General features: G+C 69.8%; 2 protein-coding genes across 2 annotated transcripts in view; both read right to left on the minus strand.

Annotated features, from left to right (window-relative positions):
* Positions 1–17878, minus strand: part of TRABD (TraB domain containing) — a 255195-nt gene that overhangs the window by 149354 nt on the left and 87963 nt on the right. The window lies entirely within an intron of this gene.
* CRELD2 (cysteine rich with EGF like domains 2) lies at positions 10720–17857 on the minus strand. Its single transcript, XM_059681347.1, has 10 exons — positions 17616–17857; positions 17110–17192; positions 16013–16123; positions 15630–15721; positions 14891–15067; positions 14084–14179; positions 13603–13686; positions 12777–12872; positions 12009–12158; positions 10720–10990 (listed from the first exon to the last, which is right to left on the minus strand). Exons 1-10 carry the CDS (start codon positions 17739–17741, stop codon positions 10941–10943), a joined length of 1065 nt encoding a protein of 354 aa, XP_059537330.1. The 5' UTR covers positions 17742–17857; the 3' UTR covers positions 10720–10940.

The following is a 17878-nucleotide window of genomic DNA, read 5'->3' on the forward strand; positions in this document are numbered from 1 at the left end:
TGCATAACAAATGGGTTCCCTGGAAGGCGGTGATCTGGAAGCTGCCCCCCCCCCATGCTGTCCCAGCCTGCGTGGGGCCAGGTGCGCCCTGCAGGGCACAGGCACCCACCTGCACCAGCTGTGCAGCCACCCCATGCAGGGCCATCCCGCAGGCTGAGCCCCCACACCTGGGCCCCTCAGCTGCAGGGAGGCTCTATGCCAGTGGTTCTCAACCTTGGCTGCACATTAGAATCACCTGGGAATCTTTTTAAAATCCTGATTTCTGGGCCTCATCCTCCGGAAAGTCTGTTTCTTTGTTATGGGGTGGGGTCACCCTGAAACGGGAAGGGATGTGACTGTGGTCCTTGCTGTGTGTGGGGGGGGGGGGGGGCGCTCAGACCAGCACAGCCCACTGGAGGCGGCACGGGTAACTGAAAGTGGCAAAAAGCAGGTGAAATTAATTGTAACGAGCGCCCGTATCTAACCGAAATCTCCAAAATACGGCCATTTCAACCTGCAGTCAATAGCCCAGGGGTCCTCAAACTACGGCCCGCGGGCCACATGCAGATACAAATATCGTATTTGTTCCCGTTTTGGTTTTTTACTTGAAATAAGATATGTGCAGTGTGCATAGGAATTTGTTCATAGTTTTTTTTTAAACTATAGTCCGGCCCTCCAACGGTCTGAGGGACAGTGCACTGGCCCCTGTGTAAACAGTTTGAGGACCCCTGACATAGACCATCGGTGGGACCGTTCCCACGGCTCTCCTGCCCCCCACGGAGGGACTGGCACTGCGCACAGGGGAAGCCTGGGAGCAGGAGGGGTCGCTCCCGGGACCACGGGGGAGTCTGGGCTCTGCAGGTCGGGGTCCCACGGAGGCCACTGTCCCCCGGGGACACAGCCAGGAGCTCATGCTGAGCTGCCCAGAGCAGCGGGTCAGCCGAGCGGCCAGCCCTGACCTGCGGGAAGGGGGCTGCCCTCACCCAGGCCCAGCGAGGCCAGGAGGGGACGGGACTGCGAAGGCCAGACCCAGGGCTTGGGTCAGGGACGGTCACCAGGCAGGGCACCCCAGGGCGGGACCCTTATTCATGGAGAAAACCCTCCTCTCGCCTGGCCTGTGGGTCCCTCCCCACACCTGGGCACAGGGCCCGAGGGTCACAGGCCCCTCCAGCCACAGCCCCCCACTCTCCCAGTCCCCCTGGTGGCTGTTTCAGGGGTTCTGCTGGGGGCGGTGCTTGGGGCTGAGCACCTGAGGCTGGTTTTCGGGAAAGTGATTTCCAGGCAAACTGTTCAAAGCTCCTGAGGTTGTGTGAAGGGCTCCCCTCTCCCACCCTGCACCCCTCCAGGCACCAGGGCCTGGCCTGGTCTCCCTGCGCCCCCCTCTCCGCCTGCACCTGGTGGGCAGCAGAAGCTGGGACCCCTCCCCTCCCCTCCCCTCCCCTCCTCTCCCCCTGTGCAGCCAGCCCAGACCTGGGCCAGGCTGAGTCTGGGTGTGGGGTTGCCGTGGGCGACGAGGCCTGTGCACCGCCTGCTGTGTGGACCAGGCCAGAGGGGCGCCAGGGGCTGCCCGTGCCCCTGGGACCCGGCCGCTCTGGGCAGGACTCAGAGGCCGGGCAGGGACAGCGCGGCTCTGTCCGCAGCGGAGCGCCCAGACCCGCCCCCGCCGGCGCTGCCTGGGGCTGCGAGGAGCCCTGCACAGCGGCCTCCCTCCCCACGGGCGACTGTTCGCTGGGGAGGGGAGCCGGGCTCCAGGCGCCGGGTCAGCAGCCAGCGGAGGGGCGGGCGGGCACCCAATCCTCCCAATTCTCCGCTTGCTCCTTCTCCATTCACTTGTTTTTTTGTTGGTTTGGGGTTTTTTAGAGGGTTTGGTTAGATTTCTTTTTTTAAATTCTCACCCGAGGATATTTTCCCACTGATTTTTACTGAGAGTGGAAGAGGGAGGGAGACAGAGAGAAACACATCGATGGGTCGCCTCCTGCACACGCTCTGACCAGGGCCCGGGCCAGGAGGAGCCCGCAACTGAGGTACAGGCCCTCGACCGGAATCGAACCCGGGAGGGACCCTTCGGTCCGCAGGCTGACGCTCTAGCCACTGAGCCGAACCGGCCAGGGCTGTTTTGTGGTGTGTGTGTTTTTTTTAAATATATATATTTTTATTGATTTCAGAGAGGAAGGGAGAGGGAGAGAAATATCAATGATGAGAGTCATGGCTCAGCTGCCTCCTGCACGCCCCCTACTGGGGATGGAGCCCGCAACCGGGCCTGTGCCCTTGACGGGGCATCAAACCGACCGTCGCAGGTCGATGCTCTAGCCACTGATCCACACCAGCCAGGGCCATTCATTCCCTGTTGCTTCACTCACTCGTCCTTCCTTCACTCGGGCATCCATCATTTGATCAGTAGTTCTTTCCCGGGAGCCCGCCACTTGGGGCCAGGCCCGCGGTCCGGGGCCAGGGAGGGCGGCCCCAGGCGGCTGGACAGACAAACAGGCGGGTTTATTCACTGACTCGCCACCGGACAGAGGACGCCTTCCTCGGGAGTGATGGGTCTGCAGCGCCCCGATGGCCGGACGGACGGATGGACGGACACAGGACACGTGGACGCCTGGTTTGGGGTTCGGGCTGAGGCCTCCCTGGGTGCCAGCTTCCTGGCTCAGCGGGCTGCGCTGTCCCCTTGCCCACGGGGACGTGCCCAGGGCAGCGCGCCGAGGCCTGGACCAGACCACGGCCGCAAGTCCCACTGAGGCCCCGCCCCGAACCCGGCGGTCCCACCCAGTCCCTCTGCAAATACCTCGTTCAAATGCACCTAGAACTGCACCACCGCTCACCCTCCTCCCCGCTCACGCCCCTGCCCCCTCCAGGGCGCGGCCAGGCTCACTGCTCAGCGGTGGGCGAGGGATCCCTCAGCCGCTGAGATCCGCACCCTCCACGCAGAGCCCACAGGCTCCCACCCACAGGAGAAGCCACGCCCACCCACAGGCCTCATCCACCCTCTGCCGGCTCCTCCCCACCTGAGACCCTGACCTCAGGGTAAAGAGTGAGGGGGGCGTGGGGGTGGGAGAGGCCTCAGGCTGCCTCTGTCTCCCCCCTCGCTGAGCCCAGCTCTGCCCCTCACCCGCCTGGCACTGCCCTCTCTGTGCTCCTTGCATCTTGGGTCCAAGGCCTGGTTGTGACGAACAGAGCCCCCGCCCACATTGTTTCCTGGCTGTGGCCGGCGGGGGGGGGGGGGGGGGCAGGGGGGGACGGGGGTCTGTCAATGGGTTTCCGGGGCCCCAGGGTGACCGTGCAGTCGGCAGGAGGCGGGGCCTGGCAGGTGCTCCCAGGTGTTTGTCCCGTGTGGCCAGGGGTCCGAGGTCGGCCTCCAGGGGACCCCGCTGCAGGGGCTCAGCATGGACAGTGGCTTTGCCCCAAAGCCGGAGGCCTGGGCCTTGTGGTCAGAGGGACACGCAGACAAACGGATGGACACACAGGCGGCTGGTGGCGGCAGAAGCGGCGGAGAATGGGCGGAAGCCGGGCGGGCGGCCCGTGGGTCCTGGAGATCCTCGCTTCCTGTTTTCCCAACAAAGGGCCTCTGTCCCCCGGAAGGCCACGGGCCAGCACGCGGGCTGGCCTTTTCCGCCTTTTCCATGAACGGGGTTGTTTTCCTCTGCTCTTGGCACAGTGACAGCACTCTCCACGCCCCCAGCCCGGCCGCGCACCACAGCCTGGAGGTCCCCAGGGCAGGCGGGGGGCAGGAAGTCAGTGCTGCCTGCCCAGGGGTCCCCGAGAGCCAGAGAGTCAGAGTGGGCAGGGCTGTGCTGAGCAGATGCCCCTTGGGGCGTGGCAGGGCCCGTGACCCTCAGGCCTGACCCAGCAGCGCCCAGGGCAGAGCCAGGACGGAGTCCACACAGAGGCCGGTCTCCCGGGAATGGGCAGAGGGGCCAGGATGGCTGGGGGGTCCCCTGGGTGTTCAATCAGACAGACACTATGGTGCCCGCTGCACAGAGGGGATCTCTGAGGTGCCAGGGACCGGGCAGGAGGGAACGGCCCCCAAGTACCCCCCCCCATCGCAGGGACCCAAGGGGGTAGACAAGTGTGCCTGTACCCCGGGGGGGGGGGGGCGGCCAGGCCAGACCCCGCAGAGGAGGAAGCGAGGGCCACAGGCCGGCTCCCTGCCCCGTGGCCAGCAGGGACCAGCATGGGGACGGAACAGCGGCCCCTTTGAGCCCGGGCCCTGGGAGGGCCCGAGAGGGCAGCTGGGCTGTGTGTGCCGCCCTCCGCGCCTGGCGTGGAGCGAGCAGGAGTGGGCCCGGTGCCCGGCGTGTGCAGCTGAGTGGGCCAGTGTGCGGGCGTGTGTGGGTGATTGTGCGCGGCAGCAGGCGCCTGCAGCCTGTGCAGGGGCTGGGGGGCTATTTATAGCAGCTCCTGAGACGGGAGCTATTAATAGTGAGGGTGGAGGGTGAATGGACAAAAGCCTCTGGATGGGGGGCCGTCCCCCGGAGACGCCCGAGGCTGGTACCCGGCCGCCAGACAAGGGCCACTGTTCTCCGGTCGGCAGCTGAGGCAGGGGCTGGGGTTCACCTAGGGCAGCAGGCTGGGGGGGTCTCAAGCGGGTGCCCCCCAACTCTCCCAGCCACTCTTTACCCTGAGGCAGGCTAGCACATGGGGCCCAGGAGGCAGGGCGTCAAGGTCAGCTGCCACCCCTGGTTCTCCGGTGGCGGCCCAGGAGGGGTGGGGCATGGGGACTCCACTCCTCACCCCAACCGTGTGCTCCTTGGGGAGCACCCCTTCCTAGTCTGAGATCAGAAGTGAACTCACGGAGGGTCCTGGCAGCCAGGACAGCGGGGTGACCCAGCAGTCAATGGGGCTCAGCGGGCCTTTGGGCCCCACCCAGGATGGGTGTGGAGGGTGTGGGTGGGCCGCCCCGGGTCTAGGCTCACTGCCCTTCATGCCCTGGGGGTACCCAAACCAGCGCCACCACGAGGGTGCCGGTGATGTGGGGACACCCCTCCAGGTCTTCACTCCTTCCTGCTCCCCTCCTGCCCTAAGCCTGGGGGTGGGGGGCTGAGTCGGAGACCCACCCAGCAGGGCTGCCTCCCCAGGGAGGGCGGAGACCAGCCCTAATGCTCCCCACCTAGCCCCCCCCCCAGACCCCCAGAGGCAGGGCCTGAGGTGCGCAGTGGGAGGCGCAGTGGGAGGCGCAGTGGGAGGCGGGGCAGGAAGGGGCAGCGAGCCTCACGCCAGGCTGGGCAGGGAGGTGCTGGACACCTTCATCCAGGCCCCGTGGGGAATGTGGGGGCCCCGTGGGGAATGTGGGGCCCCGGGGGAATGTGGGGGCCCCGGGGGGAATGTGGGGGCCCCGTGGGGAAGGTGGGGCCCGTGGGGAATGTGGGGGCCCCCAGGGGGATGTGGGGGCCCGTAGGGAAATGTATGGGCCCCGGGGGGAATGTAGGGGCCCCGGGGGGAATGTGGGGGCCGTGGGGAAGGTGGGGGCCCCGGGGGGATGTGGGGGCCCGTCGCACTCCAGGCGGGAACCCGGGCCCCCCTCCCCTCCTGCCCGGCACTCCCCCGCTGAGCCCACGGGGCGGGATCGGGGCGCCCCCGGGACTCCCACCCCTACACGTGCATCTGGTCCCGCCTCCCCCCCCCGCCCCCCGCGCGTCCTCCGGGGACACCGCCCGCTCCGTGACGTCACGGCTGCGCAAGCCCCGCCCGCACCTGCCACCGGGCTTTCCAGGAAGGTCCGCCGGGTGTTACCGGCGGCGTCAGCGCCCCGTTACTCCTGCTCCGAGGGCGGGGGACCCCAACCCAGGACGGGATCCTCGAGACCACAGGCCGCCCTCCCCCCGGGACCTCCCCCATTTCCCTCCCCGGCGAGGAGCCCCCCACCCCTCCCCCCACCCCCCCCAGGCTTCCGGCGCCGCCCCTTCCCGGCAGGGCTGAGCCTCGCTTCCCGCCCGCGGCCGGGCCCCTCCCCGCGCGGCCACCGAACCTGCGGGGCGAGGGCGAGAAGGGGGGGCGGTGCCAACCCTCCCTCCGCCGCGGGGGGGGCCCGGGGGAGGGGTCGCGGGGGGCGGTGCCAACCCTCCCTCCGCCGCGGGGGGGCCCGGGGGAGGGGTCGCGGGGGGCGGTGCCAACCCTCCCTCCGCCGCGGGGGCCCGGGGGAGGGGTCGCGGGGGGCGGGGGCGGTGCCAACCCTCCGCCGCGGGGGCCCGGGGGAGGGGTCGCGGGGGGCGGGGGGCGGTGCCAACCCTCCCTCCGCCGCGGGGGCCCGGGGGAGGGGTCGCGGGGGGCGGGGGGCGGTGCCAACCCTCCCTCCGCCGCGGGGGCCCGGGGGAGGGGTCGCGGGGGGCGGGGGGCGGTGCCAACCCTCCCTCCGCCGCGGGGGCCCAGGGGAGGGGTCTCGGGGGGCGGGGGGCGGTGCCAACCCTCCCTCCGCCGCGGGGGCCCGGGGGAGGGGTCGCGGGGGGCGGGGGGCGGTGCCAACCCTCCGCCGCGGGGGCCCGGGGGAGGGGTCGCGGGGGGCAGGGGGCGGTGCCAACCCTCCCTCCGCCGCGGGGGCCCGGGGGAGGGGTCGCGGGGGGCGGGGGGCGGTGCCAACCCTCCCTCCGCCGCGGGGGCCCAGGGGAGGGGTCTCGGGGGGCGGGGGGCGGTGCCAACCCTCCCTCCGCCGCGGGGGGCCCGGGGGAGGGGTCGCAGGGGGCGGGGGTCAGGGGCGCCCGGGGGAGGGGTCGCGCGGGGCGGGGCGGGTGTCAGAGGCAGGGCTCCCCGCCCGCACCCTCCGCGTCGCTGGGCCCCGAGGAGCTGAGGGATCAGGGTGCAGGGGCACCCGCTCCCCACCCTCACTGCGGGGGGTGCCCGCTCCCAGGTCCGGAGCGAGGGCACCGAGGCCGCCGGGCGACCCCTGGGGGCGGGACGCGCTGCGGCGGCGGCTGGGGGCGCCCCTCGCCTTCTTGCCCTTCCCGCCCCCCCTTCAGCCCCGCAGGTCGGGGCGCAGAGACCTGGCCCTGGTGGCGGGGGCAGCCAGTGACGTCACCCGGAAACCTCTCCAGCAGCGGCCCCGGGATGGGAAGGGGGCACCCCACCCTGCACGCAGCCCCCCAGGACGGGCTGGCCCTCGCCCCACACGGTGTGGAGCCAGCCAGCCTGGCGTCGGGGATGATCCGGCCACAATGAGGGCTTTGAGGGGCCCCTGCGGTGGGGGGGCAGGTGGCCTGAATGGCAGCCTGTCCGGGCAGAGGCCCAGGCTGGTCCCACTCAACCACAGTGCGAGCCTGCTGCCCGCTGCTGCCCACAGGACCCAGGGCTCGGTGCCACCCGCCAACCCTGCCGGCCCTGCCCGCCCTGCCGGCCCCTGCCCGCCCCTGCCCGCCCTGCTGGCCCCCTGCCCACCCTGCCGCGGTCCCACCGGGCGCACTTGGCCGGCTCTGGAATGAAGATCGCCCGCGAGCCAGGCCCTGACCCCCGCGTGCCCCAGGCCAACCTGCCTCCAGGGCCCTGGCACCCACGGGGTCGGCAAGGAGCAGGAGAGGGGTGGGGAGTGGGCAGTGTAGGAGCAACCGAGGCCGACCTGTGGGGGTCAGGACGGCCCCAGGAGCTGGCTCTTCAGGATCTGGGCAGTGGGGAGGGGAGTGAGGGGCCAGGGAGGTGGCCTGGGCCGGGGGACGGGAGCCGCGGGGTGGGTGGGGCGGGGGAGGCCCAGGCTTTGGTTGGCTGCAGGGGCAGGAGTGGGGTGGTGAGGGAGCACCCGGCTGTGTGGCCAGGACGGGGTGAGCTCTGCTCTCGGCAGGGGAAGGAGGGGGGGGGGGACTAGGGCCTGAGAGAGGAGCAGGACCTGCCTCCCACCGCTGGGACCTCGCCTGCGGCCTCTGCAGCGAATCGGCCCTCGTCTCCGTGCGGGCATTTCTGGATGACCCCGGGGGTCAGCTGAGGACCCACTGCCCGTCTGGGAGCCAGCCCGACAGGCGGGCCAGGGCGGTGGCGAAGGCGGAGACAGAGGGGCTGCCCTGCTCGGTGGGCAGTCAGGGCGTCACAGCTGGCGCTGTGGGGGACGGGGGAGGGCGCCTAGCTGAGCAGGGTCTGGGGTGTGGGATGAGGAGGTCCCGGGGCGGGGGGCGGGGGGTGGGGGGCGGCTGCTCTGGGAAAGGGTAACGGGTTTGGGGAGAGGCCAGGAGGGCTGGTTATCAGAGGAGCCAGCTCCTGAGAGGGGGGGACGCCCAGCCAGGGCAGGTGGGGGAGGCCATGGGGAGCGGAGCCCTTGCTGCTGAGGTCACAGCTCCAGGGGCCCTAGAGGCACGGATGGGGGGCTGACAGTCCGGGTGCTCCCGGAGGACCCAGCTGTGCCAGGAGGTGCTGGGGGAGGCACAGAGTCCTGGGAACAGTTGGCAGAGGCTCCCGCAGGCCCCGGTGGCGGAGAGGCCGTCGCAGGACGGAGTGACGGGCGTTGGCACCTGGCGTCGGGGCCAGGCAGACGCAGCTCTCAGGAGCAGTGAGGTTCTGCTGGGCCAGGGCCTGAGCCACCGGGTTTCGGGGAGCAGAACCCTGTCGGGGGGAGGCTCCGAGAAGGGATCCCGATGCGTGACCAGGAGGCCCCTCCCCGGTGTCCAGGCCTGAAGCAGCCCTCCCCGGATCGGGCACCCCCAAGGGATGGGGTCCCCCTGAACCTGGGCATCACCCGCAGCACCCTCCCCTCCCACCTCCTGCGGGACCTGGGCCCAGGCTCCAGTTCAGGACTAGGGGCTGCCCGCGTGATTCCGCAGCGCCACCTGCTGGCCACGCCCTGCTCTGGCCCAGGAGCCGCCGAGGGTCAGTGTGGTCCCCACTGCCCCCCAAGCCCACGGCTGGAGGGGAGGCTGCACGGCCAGCTGGGGTCGCTGCCAGAGGTGGGGATTCCCCTGCATCACCCCCCAGGCAGGGCCAGACCCCACACGAGGGCCCCAACATTCCAGCCCCCAGAACCCACATCCCTGCCCTGCAGCCCACGGACCCTCAGCCACCGTGGTCCCAGGGCCCTGCCTGTGCCCCTCACCCCAGGCCTGGCCTGGCGAGGTCCTGCTGGGGTCAAGTCCCCCCACCCCACCCCCACCATAGCCAGGCGTCCCTCCCTCCGCATCCAGAGGAGAAGGCTGAGGCCGGGGCCTCTCCAAGGAGCCGCGTCCCCTGCTGAGGACGGAGGGCGGGTGGGGGCTCACAGAGGATGTGACTTGGGGAAGGGCTAGGGCAGTCCTCTGAGGGGGCAGCTGAGCAGAGCCCAGGGGAAGGGGAGGGAGGAAGAGGCGCCGCCCCGGGCGGCCCCAGCAGAAGGGACACCCTGAGGAACTGCAGGCGCAGCTCGGCCTGACTCGCTCTGCCTGGTGGGGGGGCGCAGTGAAGGGCCAGGGGCCCCACGTGGGACCCCAGAGCAGAGCCAGGAAGGGCTGGGCCTCCCAGGCCCCACAGGTCCAGGAGGGGTCTCGTGTGGGCAGCGGCCCAGCAGGAGGCCGGGGCTGCTGCCCACAGAGGCCCAGACACGGGGCCAGGAGGGGCGGCGCCTGCTGCAGGGACACAGCCCCCCTCCACTGCCCGGCGCTGCCCAGTTCCTCAGGACCCCCCCCCCCATGGCACTCGTGTGGGGAGGGGACACCTGTGCCCACAGGCGGGGGGGGGGGGGGGCGGCTCTCTGGGTGACCGGGCCATGCATGGGGAGTCGGCGCCACCCAGTGGCCACATGTCCAGTCCTGTGGCTTCCCCAAGGCCTGCGATTCCCTGGGTTCCAGCTGGAATCCGGGGTGGGGGTGTCAGTTCTGCTCCCTGGGCCACGAGGCCTGCCTGGGGGTTGGCTGATCAGAGACTGTCCAGTATGGCCTGGCCCTCCCTGGGAGCTGGCCTGGGCCGCCGCCTGCCCCCCTCCCGGGAGTCGCCTGTCCCACCCTCCTCCCCAGGGCACTCTGGGCCTCCGTGTCCACCTGCAGGCCCGCCCCCCCCCCCCCCCCCCCCCGCACCCTCTGCCTGTCCGAGTGCTCACCTGGCTCCCCCTCCTCCAGCCCTTCCAGGGTCGCCAGGGACCCACAGCCCGGACCCCCAGCCCCTGCACACCCGTGGCCGTCACTCCTCTGGGGCGACCTCTCCCACCACCTGCTCTGCCCTGGGGGCCAGCCCAGCCCTGCCCCTCAGCGTCGGATGTGAAGGCCGTGCGGGCTCCCAGGCGGTCCCCTGCCTGAGCTCATGTCGTCCCTGCCGAGCCCACCAGACTCCAGGCCCCTCAAGGAGCTCAGGGGCTGGCAGCTCTGCGTCCCCCACACAGACAGACACGCAGGGTGTGGAGCTGAGATGCGGAGATGGGGAGAGCCAGCGGCACGCTGCCCGAGGTCAGGCGCCCCCGCGTGGGCCACACTGCTTCACTCCGGGTGTCCGAGCCACACTGACCTGTGAGAACACTGGGGGGGGTCTCCCCACGAGCCAGCCTCCCCACCCCACAGCCTGCCCTTCCTCAGGGGTTCTGAGACCCCAGTGCTGGCTGCCCTGCCCGAGGGCCCCTGGATCCCTCAACCACTCACTCTAGGGGGCCCACAGGTTGGGCCCTGACATCACCCGACTAAGATTCTGATTGAACTTGAGGGTGAGGGGGGCGCCCGGGGAGGAGGCATGGGACCCCGAGACTGCAGGGCTGCTCCTGCCTGTGCCCCGCAGACCTCAGCGGTCGTGGCTTCCAGGACGGGCGGAGCTGCACGGGCCAACGCCAGCCAAAGCGCCCACTTCCCAATGAGACAAACCCACACGTGTTCCAGGCCAACCTTCAGTGGTTACTTTTATTACAAAGAACGGTATCAAAATAGACAAATCTGTTTAAGAAGAACCAAAAATGCAGCTTTTTAAAGGGCCAATGAGCATCAACCGTTTTGAAGGCAGCTTCTCCGGGGCCTGGAGTCTCGGGGAGGCTCAGGGCGGGCGTCCAGGACGTCGGCCTAAATAACTTAAAGGGGGTCTGGCTTCTGGCTGGACGCTCCTCACAGGTCTTCGCGGGAGGGCGGCTGTGTTGGGCTTTCCTCTGTGACTTCTGTCAGGAAACAAACAGGCCGCCTGGTCAAACCCATCAGAGGCCCCGGGGGTGTGGCCGGGCCCTGGCTTGGGGGGGCGTGTGCCCACGTGCTGTGCTCGCCGGTCCTGCCACAGCGGATTCAGGCTGGAAACTCCGCCAGCGTCCCTGTGCACACTGCTTCTTCACCCCCTCCTTCTGGGACTTTACAGAGCTCCTGGGAGGCACTGTGCCCCCAAAGAGGGTGCCGTCCACCCCCCCCCACACACACACATAACAGCTGCAGCCGAGGACCACAGCCCAGGAGCCGGGAGGCAAGGCCCCTGCCGGTTCCGGAGGGAGCAGAGCCCGGGTGTGACGTCCAGCCTCCAGGAAGGCCACCCAGGAGCCCTGAGGAGTCTGCAGACCTTCTGCTCATCCCCTCCTCCCCAGGCTCCTCCCCTCCTTCCCAGGCTCCTCCCACGGCCCCGCCCCTCCTCCCCAGGCTTCTCCCCTCCCTCCCAGGCTCCTCCCACGGCCTCTCCCCTCCCTAGGCCCCTCCCCTCCTCCCCAGGCTCCTCCCCTCCCCAGGCCCCTCCCCTTCTCCCCAGGCTCCTCCCACAGCCCCTCCCCTCCTCCCACGGCCCCTCCCACGGCCCCGCCCCTCCTCCCCAGGCTTCTCCCACGGCCCCGCCCCTCATCCCCAGGCTTCTCCCACGGCCCCGCCCCTCCTCCCCAGGCCCCTCCCACAGCCCCTCCCCTCCTCTCCAGGCTCCTCCCACTGCCCCGCCCCTCCTCCCAGGCTCCTCCCACGGCCCCGCCCCTCCTCCCCAGTCCGTCTTCCTCTGCAGACTTTCATGGTTCAGGGCTTCATTGGCATCTCCCACCTCCTGTCTGTGCAGGTAGCTCTGGCCCCACAGAGAACCCCCCTCTCTGCCAGGAACCCCGGCTGCCACCGCCAGGGGCTGCTTCCGTGTGAACTTAACTGGGAGCTCCGGGCGGGCGTGACCCCCAGGGCAGAGGGCGGCGGCCAGCTGCATGGAGACCTCCCCGCACTCACCCGCCCCCGCTGGCTGAGGCGCCTGCACACAAGCGTCTTCCGTCTCCTCGAAGCCGTCGGGGCACACGCACACGTAGCTGCCAGGCGTGTTGTAGCAGTTCTCGTGCTTCCTCAGACACGGCTTCTCTGGCAGCGAGCACTCGTCCACATCTGAAAGCAAGGCCCTGCGTAAGCCAGTGCCCTGGGCGGACGCACGCAGGTGACGGGGTTCATCACACACACATACACGCACACGCACGCACACCCATGGATGCACCACAGGTGACGGGGTTCATCACACACATGCACATACATGCACGCACACGCATGGTTGCACTGCAGGTGACAGGGTCCATCATGCACACACACACACACACACACACACACACACACGGATGCCCAAATCTCAGAAATGTCAGTCAGAGGGAGCAGCGGGGAGAGAAATAACACGCAGCTCAGAGATGGGGGCTCTCCGGGGAGAAGCAGAGGAGCGCGCCAGGAACGTGCAGGCGGGAGCCCGACCCTGAGCCCCGAAGCGCAGCCTCGGGCCATGCCACCAGGAGCTGACGGCCAAGGTGGGCGCTAGGCTGGACGGAGCACAAGGGGCAGGACCGCAGCCAGTCACCAGCCGCGTGCGCACCTGGCGCACCTGGGCAGCCCTAGTGCCCCCACCCCCGCCCCGCCCCTCCTGAGACCCCGGGGCTGCAGGGAGCTGAGCCGGCCCGACCCCAGGGCGCGTGGCCGTTCCTGCCGGTCCCCCGGGTCCCCCGGCCCCGCAGAGGTGCTGACCTGCACACTGGCCGCTCTCCTTCGTGTAGCCGGCGATGCACTCCTGGCACTGTCCCGGGCCCTTCCCCGTGCAGCCCACACAGGTGGGGTCACATTCTAGACACAGGAGAGACCGTGACAGCAGCAGCCCGGCCTCCGGGAGCAGCCGGGTCTGAAACCACAGCGCGGACAGGCAGGGCCGATGCCGGGAACCAGGCGTCCCGCACCCGCCGCGCGGGGCTAACGGCGCCCTGCACACCCCGCCTGTCTCCCGGCAAAGCCGTGCCCGAGCTGAGGCCCAGCGGGGGCGGGAGCGGGGGACCTGCGGGGGCAGCTTTCTCCACACGACCTCGAGCTCGCAGTCCCTGTCCACTCCCTGCTGGAGCCCCGCACGGCAGCGGGGGCATGAGGGGCCGTCAGACAGGAAGGGCTCGTGCTGTCCGCACAGCGACAGGCAGCCTCCCTGGCACAGCCGTCGGGCCCCTGAGGCCCTAACCCACGTTCCTGACCGAGCAATTGGGAAACTAACCCAAAGGCAGGGAGAGCGTGGGAACTCCCGGCAAGGGGTCTGCAGCTGACAGCTGCGCCACGGCCTGCACCCCGGCAGAGGCGGGAGGTGACGCAGGGGCGGGAGGAGGTGACGCAGGGATGGGCACCACCCAAGCCCGGGCCCCGACAGGAGGCCGCGGGCACCGCGTGGACACGCGAGGCTCCCTCTCCGTGGAACATCTTCTAGTGCCTTCCTGACAGCTATTCGCATGTTCTGGGTTTTCGGCAGCAAATACCTGCTACCTGCCTGCCCCCTCGGGGTGTTCAAGCTTAGAGGGTGGAGGGCGCCGGGCCACACCTTCGCACTGGAAGGAGCCGCGGGTGTTCTCGCAGAACTGCTGCTCGCCGCAGGGGGGCGTCTCCGCCGCACACTCATCCACGTCTGCAACCGACATCCCCCGTTTAGCCAGCGGCCTTGCCACCGCGGGGCCCAGGGCTGGCTCCCCAACACGACGCCCAGGGCCAGCCCGGGAAGACAGTGGCCACGGTGTGGGGACAAGGGACCCAAGTGCCACAGGCAGGGGCCACTAGGAGGGACGGGGCTGGGTGAGCGCCCTCTTTCTCACGGCCTCGCACAAGCCCTGCAACCAGGCCGGGCTAGGGGGCGGGGTCACACTCGCCCCAACCCTGCACTGGACATGGGCACACAGCCTGACTGGCTTAAGGCCACGCAGCTCTGAGGGGCGGGATGGGAACACCAGTGATACTGGTGGGAGCCAGCAGGGCCGTGGGGGTGGAGGGCGGGGGGAGGAGCCTGCAGGACAGGGAGGGAGCCTCACCCACGCAGGCGCCGTCCTCCGGGGCCCAGCCCTCTTGGCACTCGCTGCAGTCTCTGTTGGTCGGGCCAGTGCACAGCTTGCAGGACTCGTCACAGGCTGGAGGCAGAGGGGGCGCCGTCAGCAGGGGACCAGCCTGGGCTTCCTGCACGTCAGGGGTCTCCCTCCAAGGAGAACACGTGCCGACATGCGCCAGCCGTGGACTCACAGGGCCCCCCCAGCAGCCAGTCGGGGTGCCGCCTCGGAGGGTGCTGCCCACGGGCCCATCACAGCCGAGAGGGTCTGTCTGCCTGGAGCTCACTGAGGGGGAGCCCAGGTGCTGGCCCTGAAGAGGAGGTGGGAGCCCCACCTCCAAACCAGGGTAAGCGGGGGGCGTGTCCTCTGGGAGGGACCTAGGACCAGGAGGTCTCCATGCGGCCTGCACCCCCTCCGGCCCTCGTCTCCTCAGTGACATGGGCCGGGTCGGCCTGAGTGACAGCAGGCACCCCGGCCTCCGCACCCCACGCCACATGCACCCGGGACACTCAGCGGGGGCCAGGGCCGGCAGTCCTGCAGGAGGGCGCGGGGCAAGCCCTGCACTAGAACACGCCAGGCACCCACCCGGTCACGAGAAAAGACCCCGTGGAGGTCACAGAACTGCCACCCGAGCTGTCCCCTGGGGGTCAGGAGAAAAGTGACACTTCTCCCCTGGGGGCTTTTAGGGACAGGAAGTGCGACCACCCGGTGCCTGGTCTTGTCCCTCCCCTGCCCCCGCCCGCCCGCCTGGCAGGAGGCTCGCAGGCCCCGTCCCACCTCCGCGGGCCGCGGTACCTGTGCAGACGCTGTGCGTCTCGTTCCGCAGCGCGCTGAAGTAGCCGTCCACGCAGTCGGTGCACAGGGCCCCGCGGTAGCCCGGGTGGCACTGGCAGGACCCGTCGCCCTGCCGGCTGCCGTCTCCGCTGCAGCGCCCGTTCCCGCTGCAGGGCCTCTCGGACCCGCCCTGGCACGCTGTGGGGACAGTGCCATCAGCGCCCGCAGGAGGCCGCCAGGCGCGTTCGCACAGAGCAAGCGCCATGTCACTCCCTCGCTGCACAGTCAGAGCTCTTTGGATCTTCTGTAAAGTCCACGCCTGCTTTACCCTGAAGCCTGCACGGCCGCCCGAGCACCCCGTCAGCGCAGCCTCGCCTGAGGCTCAGAACAGGAAGCTCACAGGGGGCTCTGGAGCTGATGGACAGCAAGACTGTCTGGCGGTGGCCACACGTGACCAGAAAGTGGGAAGGGCAGGCAGGAGGCGGCTTCGGTCAGTGAGGGCCTTACCTTGAAAACTGCCCACGCTGTCCAGCTGACCCCGTGAGGGACTTGGGTAACGCCCAACCGCAAGGGGCCTAGCCCGGACCCACCCCGGGGCACAGCTGCCCACCGGCCGCGGCCCCTCACACATGGGCCTTTGCTGTGAGGAGAGCTGGCCGGGGCCACGGAGCCGCCTCCCACACGCGTGCCAGCACCGGGCCGGGCGTTAGCAGGAGCCCTCCGGTGACGCGGGTAACTCGGGATCTCGCCAGGAACGTACCGAGGCAGTCCGGGCCATAGGTTCCCGGAGAACAGCAAACTTTCAGCGTTTTCACACAAAACCACTCAAATAAGTCAGGGTGCTCCTTCTTCCTAGGATTTAAAGGTGTTCGTGAACCCTCACACACAGGCGTCTCAGAGCAAAGCCGCAGTTCCCTGCCGCACACGCCCCCGGCCTCCTGCAACCCTCTCCCCAGTCCCGCGGGGTCACTGCCCGAAGGTCACGGAGGACGGCCGGGGCGTCGGGGGAAGCAGCCGGTGTGCGGAAGCTCTCTGACCTGCTTCTGTAACTTCCCTGAGTCCGAAGTTACTTCAAAACCAGGCGTTGAAAACAAAGCGTTCGTGGTGGTTCCCCATGACCGGGCGGAGCGGGCGGACACTCACCGCCGCAGCCACCAGGCCTCCAGCTGCTCCTCGTGCTCCTCCACCAGGCGGTTGCACTCGAAGTCGCTGCTCTCACACAGGCTCTCCACGATCTCCATCAGGCGGACCTCGCTGCAAGGCAAGTGGCGAGCACCGGTCAGCCCAGTACCAGTCAGCCCAGCACCCGGTCAGCCCAGCACCGGTCAGCCCAGCCCAGCACTCGGCCAGCCCAGCACCCGGTCAGCCCAGCACCTGGCCAGCCCAGCACTGGTCAGCCCAGTACTGGTCAGCCCAGCACCGGTCAGCCCAGCCCAGCACCCGGTCAGCCCATCACCTGGCCAGCCCAGCACCGGTCAGCCCAGTACCCGGTCAGCCCAGCACCGGTCAGCCCAGTACCCGGTCAGCCCAGCACCGGTCAGCCCAGCACCCGGTCAGCCCAGCACCGGTTAGCCCAGCACCCAGTCAGCCCAGCACGTCAGCCCAGCACCCGGTCAGCCCAGTACCAGTCATCCCAGCACCCGGTCAGCCCAGCACCGGTCAGCCCAGCCCAGCACTCGGCCAGCCCAGCACCCGGTCAGCCCAGCACCTGGCCAGCCCAGTACCAGTCAGCCCAGCATGTCAGCCCAGCACCCAGTCAGGTCAGCCCAGCACCGGTCAGCCCAGCACCCACCTGGTCAGCCCAGCACCCAACTGGTCAGGCCAGCACCCAGTCAGCCCAGCACCCCGTCAGCCCTCCTACAGGGAGGTGCCGAGGCCCCACTAGAGGCCAGACGGAGCTGTGGGGTGCTATGCAGAGGACTGAACTGGGGGGGGGGCTGTCAGGGAGGCCTCTCTACCTTCGGGGTGATGGGCAGAGTCAGGGGGGTCCCAGGGGAAACCCTGAAGCTGGGGGTGGGAGCTCTAGCAGAGGGGAAGCCACGACTGACAGTTGGTGGGATGGACTCTGTCCCCGAGTCTCGGAGAGGCCGGCGTGTCTGCTGTGTGGACTGGGAGCCAAAGGCCAGCTACGGCCGGTGGGTCAGCTCCAGGCCAGAGCACAGGTGCCAGGCTGCAGGGACCCTCTGTGCTGTCAGTGGGGGTGCCATGCCCCAGGAACAGCCGTGCTGAGGGGCACCCACCTGGACTCATACTTGGACAGCGACTTCTCCTCCCAGGCCGTGTTCCCGCCGCCGAAGTTCTTCTTGGCCGTGTCCACCATTCCCTGCGGGAGGAGGGTGCGCATGGGCTCAGGCTCCCCGGCCCGGTGGGGTGACCAGGTACACCTCGGAAGCGACCCGGGCCATCTCAGGGGTAACTGGGGCCCATGACGGTCCATACGGGGTGTCCCGGTCCGTACGGGGTGTCCCCGGCCCATGAAGGGGTGTCCCTGGCCCATGATGGGGTGTCCCGGTCCGTACGGGGTGTCCCCGGCCCATGACGGGGTGTCCCGGTCCGTACGGGGTGTCCCGGTCCGTACGGGGTGTCCCCGGCCCATGACGGGGTGTCCCGGTCCGTACGGGGTGTCCCCGGCCCATGACGGGGTGTCCCGGTCCGTACGGGGTGTCCCAGCCCATGAAGGGGTGTCCCGGCCCAGGACGGGTGCCCGATCCCGGGGTGGCCGGGTGCGGTCCCGCGGGCGGCCCACCTGGTTGAACTTGTCCACCAGCTCCCGGCAGCGCTTGCAGGGCGTCGGCTTCGGGGAGGCCCCGCGGGGCAGCCCCAGCAGCAGCCCCAGCAGCAGCCCCAGCGCGGCCCGGGCCGGGGGGCGCATGGCGGCCGAGCGGCACCGGCCGAGTCGGAAACGGCGCGCTCCGGCCTCCACCGCCCACCGGCTCCGCGCCCGCGGTTCCCGGGGCTACTTGACGGCGCCGGGCCGGGCCCCGCCCCCCGCCAGCCCTCGCGACGCCA

This window comes from Myotis daubentonii, chromosome 2 (assembly GCF_963259705.1).
Source record: "Myotis daubentonii chromosome 2, mMyoDau2.1, whole genome shotgun sequence".
Taxonomy (NCBI): Eukaryota; Metazoa; Chordata; class Mammalia; order Chiroptera; family Vespertilionidae; genus Myotis; species Myotis daubentonii.

Coding starts and splice junctions, on each gene's coding strand:
- CRELD2 (XM_059681347.1), bottom strand. CDS start 17,741: ATGCGCCCCCCGGCCCGGGCCGCGCTGGGGCTGCTGCTGGGGCTGCTG. Junction 14,180..14,890: donor GACGCACAGCGTCTGCACAG/GTACCGCGGCCC, acceptor CTCTGCCTCCAG/CCTGTGACGAGTCCTGCAAG. Junction 12,159..12,776: donor GGAGAGCGGCCAGTGTGCAG/GTCAGCACCTCT, acceptor CCTTGCTTTCAG/ATGTGGACGAGTGCTCGCTG.